General features: G+C 34.0%; 1 protein-coding gene across 1 annotated transcript; it reads left to right on the top strand.

The window, feature by feature from the left end:
- The first annotated feature begins 169 nt into the window (after positions 1-169).
- Positions 170-11,339, top strand: LOC130079425 (cysteine-rich venom protein ENH1). The gene is made up of 7 exons (XM_056244689.1): positions 170-248; positions 5,638-5,738; positions 5,832-5,922; positions 7,832-7,974; positions 8,754-8,839; positions 10,718-10,800; positions 10,937-11,339. Exons 1-7 carry the CDS (start codon positions 185-187, stop codon positions 11,077-11,079), a joined length of 711 nt encoding a protein of 236 aa, XP_056100664.1. The 5' UTR covers positions 170-184; the 3' UTR covers positions 11,080-11,339.
- Positions 11,340-11,639: the final 300 nt, after the last annotated feature.

The following is an 11,639-nucleotide window of genomic DNA, read 5'->3' as shown; positions in this document are numbered from 1 at the left end:
CAGATTTCTTTGCTATAAATAACTACAAAATATTTTTTTTAAAATTGGAATCTGAGTTTCTTTTACACTTTTTACTTCGAAAAATATTTACATTTTTATTTTTTTACAAAAATATAATTTTTACATTTTTTTATTATTTAATTAGATATATATTTCCGCAGTCTGCTGGACGGAAGGACGCACAATGTTTGCAGTGATAGTTTGTATCTTGGGATTGCTCCATATGAGCCGCTCCTGCAGCTTGGTGAGTTTACATTTAATAATTTACTATTTGCTCATGATACTTGTAACTTATTTGCTGTAAGTTACATCACCAGTGAAAAATATTTGATTGAATTTATGTTTCCAATTATCTGTGTTTCAGTCTAAAGGCTTCTGCTTGAAATGAGTTCTGTAGACAAATATAAATTGCACATATATTTTTCTTCACAAAACTACTTAGAAATGGATGATTTGGAGCAGATAGTGAAACTATAGAAGCTTAATAAAAGAAGCGCCACATAATAAAACATTTTAAAAGATAATTGCCACTTTGTATCTCACAATTGCGTGTTATAAAGTCAGAATTGCGAGAAATAAACTCGCAAATCTGACTTTTTTCGCTCGCAATTTTAACTTTATATCTTGCAATTCTGACATCTTTTCTCAGAATTGTGAGATATAAACTCGCAATTGTAAGTTAAAAAGTCAAATTCTCAGGAAACATTTTTTTTACCCAGAATTACGAGTTTATATCTCACAATTTTGACTTATATCACGCAATTATGACTTTATTACACGCAATTATGACTTTATAACACAATTATGACTTTATAACACGCAATTATGACTTTATAACACACAATTATGACTTTATAACACGCAATTATGACTTTATAACACACAATTATGACTTTATAACACGCAATTATGACTTTATAACACAATTATGACTTTATAACACACAATTATGACTTTATAACACTCAATTATGACTTTATAACACACAATTATGACTTTATAACACGCAATATGACTTTATAAGACGCAATTATGACTTTATAAGACGCAATTATGACTTTATAACACAATTATGACTTTATAAGACGCAATTATGACTTTATAAGACGCAATTATGACTTTATAACACAATTATGACTTTATAACACAATTATGACTTTAACACACAATTATGACTTTATAACACGCAATTATGACTTTATAACACGCAATTATGACTTTATAACACACAATTATGACTTTATAACATGCAATAATGACTTTATAAGACGCAATTATGACTTTATAACACGCAATTATGACTTTATAAGACGCAATTATGACTTTATAACACAATTATGACTTTATAACACACAATTATGACTTTAACACACAATTATGACTTTATAACACGCAATTATGACTTTATAACACGCAATTATGACTTTATAACACACAATTATGACTTTATAACACACAATTATGACTTTATATCACACAATTATGACTTTATAACACGCAATTATGACTTTATAACACGCAATTATGACTTTATAACACAATTATGACTTTATAACACAATTATGACTTTAACACACAATTATGACTTTATAACACGCAATTATGACTTTATAACACGCAATTATGACTTTATAACACACAATTATGACTTTATAACATGCAATAATGACTTTATAAGACGCAATTATGACTTTATAACACGCAATTATGACTTTATAAGACGCAATTATGACTTTATAACACAATTATGACTTTATAACACACAATTATGACTTTAACACACAATTATGACTTTATAACACGCAATTATGACTTTATAACACGCAATTATGACTTTATAACACACAATTATGACTTTATAAACACACAATTATGACTTATAACACGCAATTATGACTTTATAACACACAATGATGACTTTATAACACACAATTATGACTTTATAACACCACAATTATGACTTTATAACACGCAATTATGACTTTATAACACGCAATTATGACTTTATAACACACAATGATGACTTTATAACACACAATTATGACTTTATAACACACAATTATGACTTTATAACACACAATTATGACTTTATAACACGCAATTATGACTTATAACACGCAATGATGACTTTATAACACACAATGATGACTTTATAACACACAATTATGACTTTATAACACACAATTATGACTTTATAACACACAATTATGACTTTATAACACACAATTATGACTTTTATAACACACAATTATGACTTTATAACACACAATGATGACTTTATAACACAATTATGACTTTATAACACGCAAGTATGACTTTATAACACACAATGATGACTTTATAACACGCAATTATGACTTTATAACACAATTATGACTTTATAACACACAATTATGACTTTAACACACAATTATGACTTTATAACACGCAATTATGACTTATAACACACAATTATGACTTTATAACACACAATTATGACTTTATAACACACAATGATGACTTTATAACACACAATGATGACTTTATAACACACAATGATGACTTTATAACACACAATGATGACTTTATAACACACAATTATGACTTATAACACACAATTATGACTTTATAACACACAATTATGACTTTATAACACACAATTATGACTTTATAACACGCAAGTATGACTTTATAACACACAATTATGACTTTATAACACGCAATTATGACTTTATAACACACAATGATGACTTTATAACACGCAATTATGACTTTATAACACACAATGATGACTTTATAACATGCAATTATGACTTTATAACACACAATTATGACTTTATAACACGCAATTATGACTTTATAACACTCAATTATGACTTTATAACACACAATTATGACTTTATAACACGCAATTATGACTTTATAACACACAATTATGACTTTATAACACACAATTATGACTTTATAACACTCAATTATGACTTTATAACACACAATTATGACTTTATAACACGCAATTATGACTTTATAAGACGCAATTATGACTTTATAAGACGCAATTATGACTTTATAACACAATTATGACTTTATAAGACGCAATTATGACTTTATAAGACGCAATTATGACTTTATAACACAATTATGACTTTATAACACAATTATGACTTTAACACACAATTATGACTTTATAACACGCAATTATGACTTTATAACACGCAATTATGACTTTATAACACACAATTATGACTTTATAACATGCAATAATGACTTTATAAGACGCAATTATGACTTTATAACACGCAATTATGACTTTATAACACAATTATGACTTTATAACACACAATTATGACTTTAACACACAATTATGACTTTATAACACGCAATTATGACTTTATAACACGCAATTATGACTTTATAACACACAATTATGACTTTATAACACACAATTATGACTTTATAACACGCAATTATGACTTTATATCACACAATTATGACTTTATAACACGCAATTATGACTTTATAACACGCAATTATGACTTTATAACACAATTATGACTTTATAACACAATTATGACTTTAACACACAATTATGACTTTATAACACGCAATTATGACTTTATAACACGCAATTATGACTTTATAACACACAATTATGACTTTATAACATGCAATAATGACTTTATAAGACGCAATTATGACTTTATAACACGCAATTATGACTTTATAAGACGCAATTATGACTTTATAACACAATTATGACTTTATAACACACAATTATGACTTTAACACACAATTATGACTTTATAACACGCAATTATGACTTTATAACACGCAATTATGACTTTATAACACACAATTATGACTTTATAACACACAATTATGACTTTATAACACGCAATTATGACTTTATAACACACAATGATGACTTTATAACACACAATTATGACTTTATAACACACAATTATGACTTTATAACACGCAATTATGACTTTATAACACGCAATTATGACTTTATAACACGCAATTATGACTTTATAACACACAATTATGACTTTATAACACACAATTATGACTTTATAACACGCAATTATGACTTTATAACACGCAATGATGACTTTATAACACACAATGATGACTTTATAACACACAATTATGTCTTTATAACACACAATTATGACTTTATAACACACAATTATGACTTTATAACACACAATTATGACTTTATAACACACAATTATGACTTTATAACACACAATGATGACTTTATAACACAATTATGACTTTATAACACGCAAGTATGACTTTATAACACACAATGATGACTTTATAACACGCAATTATGACTTTATAACACAATTATGACTTTATAACACACAATTATGACTTTATAACACACAATTATGACTTTATAACACGCAATTATGACTTTATAACACACAATTATGACTTTATAACACACAATTATGACTTTATAACACACAATTATGACTTTATAACACACAATGATGACTTTATAACACACAATGATGACTTTATAACACACAATGATGACTTTATAACACACAATGATGACTTTATAACACACAATTATGACTTTATAACACACAATTATGACTTTATAACACACAATTATGACTTTATAACACACAATGATGACTTTATAACACACAATTATGACTTTATAACACAATTATGACTTTATAACACGCAATGATGACTTTATAACACACAATTATGACTTTATAACACACAATTATGACTTTATAACACACAATGATGACTTTATAACACACAATGATGACTTTATAACACACAATGATGACTTTATAACACACAATGATGACTTTATAACACACAATGATGACTTTATAACACACAATTATGACTTTATAACACACAATCATGACTTTATAACACACAATTATGACTTTATAACACACAATTATGACTTTATAACACGCAAGTATGACTTTATAACACACAATTATGACTTTATAACACGCAATTATGACTTTATAACACACAATGATGACTTTATAACACGCAATTATGACTTTATAACACACAATGATGACTTTATAACATGCAATTATGACTTTATAACACACAATTATGACTTTATAACACGCAATTATGACTTTATAACACTCAATTATGACTTTATAACACACAATTATGACTTTATAACACGCAATTATGACTTTATAACACACAATTATGACTTTATAACACACAATTATGACTTTATAACACGCAATTATGACTTTATAACACACAATTATGACTTTATAACACGCAATTATGACTTTATAACACGCAATTGAAAAAAAAAGAATTGTGAGATTAAAAGTCGCAATTGCCTTTTTTATTTTTCACTCTGTGGCGGAAACAAGCTTCCATAAAAAAAACAGCTAGATTGGTAGTGTATATGAATAAAACACATCTGCGCATTATGGTCAATATTTATTAATGAATTAACAGTTATTATGTTATGTGATTAAATGATCTAACACAAATATCCATCTAATGCATGTCTCTCTTTTCTGCGGTGGGCTTTCCAGCCAGGTAAGCATTCATCACTATAATAACTCTGTTTAATATGCATCATCTGCTGTTTTGCATCTTGCATATGTTTCGTTTTGCTGTGTTCGTTCACAGGCGTGTGTACAGACCTGACTTCTGTCCAGCAGGAGATCGTGGACGTACACAACGCCTTCAGGAGAGCTGTGGACCCGCCGGCCAGCAACATGCTCAAGATGGTCACTCACACGCTTATGATTCACATTTGCATTTGAAGCGTGCGTCTCAGAGAGAGTCTCAGATGCTGAATGAAGATCCTCTGTGTGTTTCAGAGTTGGAGTGACGCAGTGGCTCAGTCGGCTCAAGACTGGATCGATCAGTGTAACATGACACACGGGCCACCAAGCAGCCGCCTGATAGACGGTATGTTATATCACAATTCATGCTTTTATACCGGTGAAACTCGAAAAATGAGAATATCGTGCAAAAGTTCAGTAATTCAACTTAAAAGGTGAAACTAATATATTATATAGACTCATTACATGCGAAGTGAGATATTTCAAGCCTTTATTTGTTATAATTGTGATGATTATGGCTTACAGATATGAAAACTTTTCACAATATTCTAATTTTGAATTTGGGGTTTTCATAAGCTGTAAGCCATAATCATCACAATTATAACAAATAAAAGCTTGAAATATCTCACTTTGCATGTAATATATTAGTTTCACCTTTTAAGTTGAATTACTGAACTTTTGCATGATATTCAAATTTTTGAGTTTCGCCTGTAGGTACCACATATTATAAAGAATTGAAAAACACCCAAATTGCCAGTCAAACGCGAACCCTGAAGTATTTAAAGGGATAGTTCACCCTAAAATCATGCCATCATTTACTCACCCTGGTGTTGTTCTAATGCCTGCTTTCTTTTCCGGTCCTGCTCGCGCTCATACATATAATGGCAGTAAATAGAGACCGGCATCAAAGCTTTTTAAAAGATACGCAAAAGTCTCACAGAAGTGTTCCTGGGTTTATGAGGGGGTTTGGTGAAAAATAACTCGAAATGAGACTCGATCACTTCACTCCGACTCACCCAGAAAAACACACAAGTTGTGAGAAATCAAGAATAATACAAATGCAACATGAAATATTAATGTACCTTCGTCTCTGAGGTGAATATATCCATCGTGTTCCTCGCAACAAGAGGTTATCGTGTTCACATCTGTCATCAGACGAACGGATATTCGACTCGGTGAGGAAAACACACGGATACTTTTTTGGGGCGTTGTATTACATATCGTGGCTTTATTCGTCTGTAGGGTGAACTATCCCTTTAAGTTCACTTTTAGAAGAAATTAGTCTATGTATAAAACCATAAAGGGATCGGTCAGGCGCTTCACATAAAGAGCCTTTAGGGTTCCTATCATGGGATCATTTGATGGATTTAGTTTCATTTTAATTAAAGTGAATGAATTAAACAGCTCGTTAGACACACTAGAAAAAAATATGCAATCATATAAGACATTTCTCCAGATAAAGAACCTTAAAGGGTTAATTAAAATTGAGCCAAGAACCCGAGTTTTATATAGAACCTTTTGTCTAGGCTATTTAAGTACATAATTATGAACATAATTGCATTGATAATAAATCTTCAAACTATTTAAAGTGTGTTGTAATCAACTGTTGATGAAGTACTTCATTAAATCAAACATGGACGTGTTTCACTAAAGCTTCACAAAAGTCACACAATACCGTCTTCATTTTCAACACTACATTTATTGTTTTATCACTTCAAACTGTACACACTTATTTTTGTGAACCATTTCACCTGGAAAGTCTCTTTGTGCTGTCTTTCTTCTTTAGAAATAAATGCCACTTGCTTTACTATATATTTTTTTTTTATCATTGCTGTGACATTTTTTTTATTTGGCTTAACTGTCCAAATAAGTTTTGAGGCCACGGTATATGCAACAAAAGCAGTGTAGACCTGAGAAAACAAGATTTCTTTCATCCAACCCACATGTCTATAGACCTAATATTTATACAGGAGGATTGTGCAAGTGTGTGTGTGTGTGTGTGTTAACGTGCAGGAAGAAATGACAGTGTGTTTCACAGCATGAACTACATCTCAATGGCTTCAGAACTGGACATTGAACAAACAAATACAGCACCAATGCTTTGCTGTACACATTAAATAACGAAAATGTCTTTTAAAATCATCATAATTTCCTCCCGGTCTCAACCAACCTACAGTCCTCCAGACACAATTAATATTAGGAAATTAATAATTCCTCTAGACTCTTTCACTGAATGTTTTCTCTCTGATGGACAGGATATGAAATGGGTGAAAATCTCTTCGAGGCGTCTGGACTTTATTCATGGACTGAAGTGGTAAATGCGTGGCATAGCGAAGTCAACAATTATCAATTTCCCATCGGCTCTATCAACGGTCAGCCGACTGGACATTACACACAGGTGAGGATTCGGTAGAACGACAAATGCATTCCTGTATTTTTGCAAGTGATCTCAAGTACACTTACACGTGCACATTCAATAATCTTAAAGGGTTAGTTCACCCAAAAATGAAAATGATGTCATTAATGACTCTCCCTCATGTCAAGCCCGTCAGACCTCCGTTCATCTTCAGAACACAGTTTAAGATATTTTAGATTTAGTCCGAGAGCTTTCTGTCCCTCCATTGTAAATGTGTGTACGGTATACTGTCCTTGTCCAGAAAGGAAATAAAGACATCATCAAAGTAGTCCATGTGACATCAGTGGGTTAGTTAGAGTGTGTTGAAGCATCGAAAATACATTTTGGTCCAAAAATAACAAAAACTAGGCCTTTATTCAGCATTGTATTGTGTTCCGGTTCTGTTGTGGGCAGCGTCTTACATTTTCATTTTTGGGTGAATTAACCCTTTAAGTGCACTTCTTTTTCACAAGGGCCGAACAGAACAGCAGTGTATATGTTTGTAATAGAATTATTTGGGTCCCACTTTATATTAAGTGGCTTTAAGTACTATGTACTTACATTGAAATTAATAATTTGACACAATGGACTTACTGTGTACATACTGTACATGTTTTTAAATTGTACTTATATTTTAAAAATACCTCAATAGCAGCAAAAGTGTTTTACAATACAACATGAACACAAGAAGTACACAGTACTTAAAGCCACTTAATATAAAGTGGGGCTATTATCTGTGTGCCACATGTGATGTAAGATGGAGCTAACGCTTGCTCTTGTAGGTGGTGTGGTACAGCTCGTATGAGGTCGGTTGTGCCATGACCCAGTGTGGAAGCAACTACTTCTACGGATGCCATTACTATCGCGCGTACGTTCCTGCTGCCTTCCTCTCAATGCTGAGCTGTTTATTTCACTCTAGGGTGTTTTAAAGAGGACCCATTATGCCTTTTTATGAAGCCTTGATGTTGTTTATGGGGTCTAGAACAGGTTTTCCTGCTTGAATGTTGATTATTCTCCTCATATTCTCTATAGTTGCGGCTCCTCTCTTCCCAGTCTGTCAGTAACGCTCTGTTTACTTCCTGTCTCAATGAAGCCCCGCCTTCTGAAAAGCACACTGTGCTCTGATTGGTCGGCTGAAGCAGTGTGTTGTGATTGGTCGAGCGCTTTGAGCGTGTTTGGGAAATGACCCGACCCTTACCATAACCTCGAGTTTCAATCATAGACTGTAAAAAAAATATTAACGTAGTGTGCGTGACATCACCCGTAGTGTTTCTGAAGAGCATTTTTGAAGCCCAAAGTGGGCGGAGCCGGCCGTCGTCACTCCCGGATAAACGGAAATGGGCCGAGGCGGATTAGCTGAGGTGACGTGACGCTAACAGACGGCTAGTAGTGACATCAGCGGCAATCCACCTGTCACTCAAGTGGCCACGCCCTTAATTATGCAGAACTTTAATGCTTAATATAATTTAAACGGATGAGTTCTAAAAAAATTCACCCCCCTCACAGCCGTCATGAAGGGCTAAATTAGCAATATAGACCAAAACCACTTTTAGCACCAGGCTGTAAACACATGTTTTTCTGCTGTATAGCTGGGCATTTTAACATGCGGGTTTATGGGATTGAGTCTCTTTTGCATCCAGGCTGTCTCTAGTGGCCAGTCGATGAACTGCAGTTTAAGTCACTTCCGTGTTGGATTCAAGAGAGATTAATAGAGATTACTAACAGGCAGAGCTGCCAACTCTCACGCATTGACCGTGAGACTCACGCAATTGACCCTTTTCACACGCTCTCACGCACGCCACACATCCATTTTCTCACGCAGAGAAAAATCGCGGACAAAGAGGACACTGACACCGACAGACAAGGTTACTTTTGATATGGAACAAATCCACAGCTGTCAGATTCTGTCAATATTTTTACGAGATTCACACAATAAATAACGTTTTGGCTCTTTGAAATGTGACAGATCGCTGTAGCGCGTCAGTTCAAACGGCACGTGATACAGCAGCCTACAAATCCACTGCTTCTTAGCTACGCAGCGTTGAGTGAACCTATGAAAGAGAACATCTCTGGTTACTGGTGTAACCTATCTCAATAGGGAACGAGACGCTGCCAAGCTCCTTGCGCTGCCGACCTGCTTCCTTTTTCGGCAAAGAAATCTGAGGAGCAGATCCAACATAATATGACGACGTAAGTGCGTCGAGGCGGCGCCCGCGCCATCAGCCAATGAATTGGCTTGATTCTATATGGATTCAGACTATCGGCACACCCAGAGGGCGTTCTGACACGTAATTTTACACGTGAAATGCAGCCAAACCTTGCGAGCAAGAGCGCGCATGTGAGACAGAAGAGACTGTGCGTGTGTGTGCGTGTGTGCCTAATTAAGTCAGGCACCGAAATTGTCGTTCTTATTCGGTCTGGTTACTACCGTTTACGTCGGAACCGGTTCCCTATTGGCACCGAGTTTCGGTACCCAACCCTACTACTAACTCGACCAGGCCCCGCCCCTTTATTCTGCGTATTCATTATTATAATGAGGAATATTGTGACGCGTTCGTTCCCGGAAGAAACTCAAGACTACAATGGAGGCGTTTCAGGGAGTTCAGAGAATAACTTTTTCATGCTCAGACAGCAACATTACACACTAAAGAGAGTCGAACATGAACGAAAGCATAATCGGTCCTCTTCAATGTTTCATAGACTACAGTTCAAATTCCTCTGAACGAAATCCTCTCCTCTATTTCAGAGGGAATTTCAGAGGAGTCTCTCCGTACTCGCTGGGCTCTCCGTGTGAATCCTGCCCGGATGACTGCCAGGACCATCTGTGCAGTAAGTACACCTATATTTGGGTTTTTGGTTGCAAAATGCGCCTGAATGATGACTTTCCAGGTCGAGATTGCATTGCAGAATGCTTTTACTTCTTATTGCTTCACTGACTTTCAATTCTCTCTCCTCCTTCTTCTAGCGAACCCTTGTCCGTACATCAACACGTACATCAACTGTGATGCCATGAAGGACCAGGCCTCCTGTGAAAACCCCACCGTGAGCCAGGGCTGTCCGGCCAGTTGTCTCTGCGAAGACAAAATCATCCCTATAGCGAGGAAATGACATTCCCTATGGCTATGTTATATGAAGTACGGCCATATTTTTGATAGTTGTAGCGTCTCTTTCCTATAATGTGAAACATATATATTCTAACTTCTTTCTATTTCTATTCTTTCTATGTGGAATACCTCAAATATGATGATAATTAAAAATCAAGGGTACTGTACTTTCATAATATGCTGAAATAGGCCAGTCTGCATTGTTTTGCATTATTACCTCAACTTCTTTTCTTTTTTTTTTCCAGTAAAGCTTATACAATCACATACCAGTAAAGCCATTTGTGTTTTATAAGCCTTGTAAACCCAGATCCTGAAAATAGCACAACTTAAGACTGTAAAAACAGGATACGTGACTGCTGTCAGTCAAACTGTTCGCTCACTGTATGTACAGTGTATTCGTGCATTGCTGAAATGTTTGTGTAATGTTTTCTGCAACACTCCACCATTTTATATAATCACATCACTTTATTAAAATCATTCAAATGATTTTAGATCGAGTTATTAGTGTTCACAGATCCATGTATGTGTGGAGACAGGCATTTCACTCAATTCACTATTATTAAC

The sequence above is a fragment of the Rhinichthys klamathensis genome, unplaced genomic scaffold (genome assembly GCF_029890125.1).
Source record: "Rhinichthys klamathensis goyatoka isolate OS25496 unplaced genomic scaffold, OSU_Roscu_1.1 h1tg001044l_1, whole genome shotgun sequence".
NCBI classification, from domain to species: domain Eukaryota; kingdom Metazoa; phylum Chordata; class Actinopteri; order Cypriniformes; family Leuciscidae; genus Rhinichthys; species Rhinichthys klamathensis.
The sequence above is the reverse complement of the archived record's forward strand: the minus strand, read 5'-3'. Positions and strand labels throughout refer to the sequence as shown.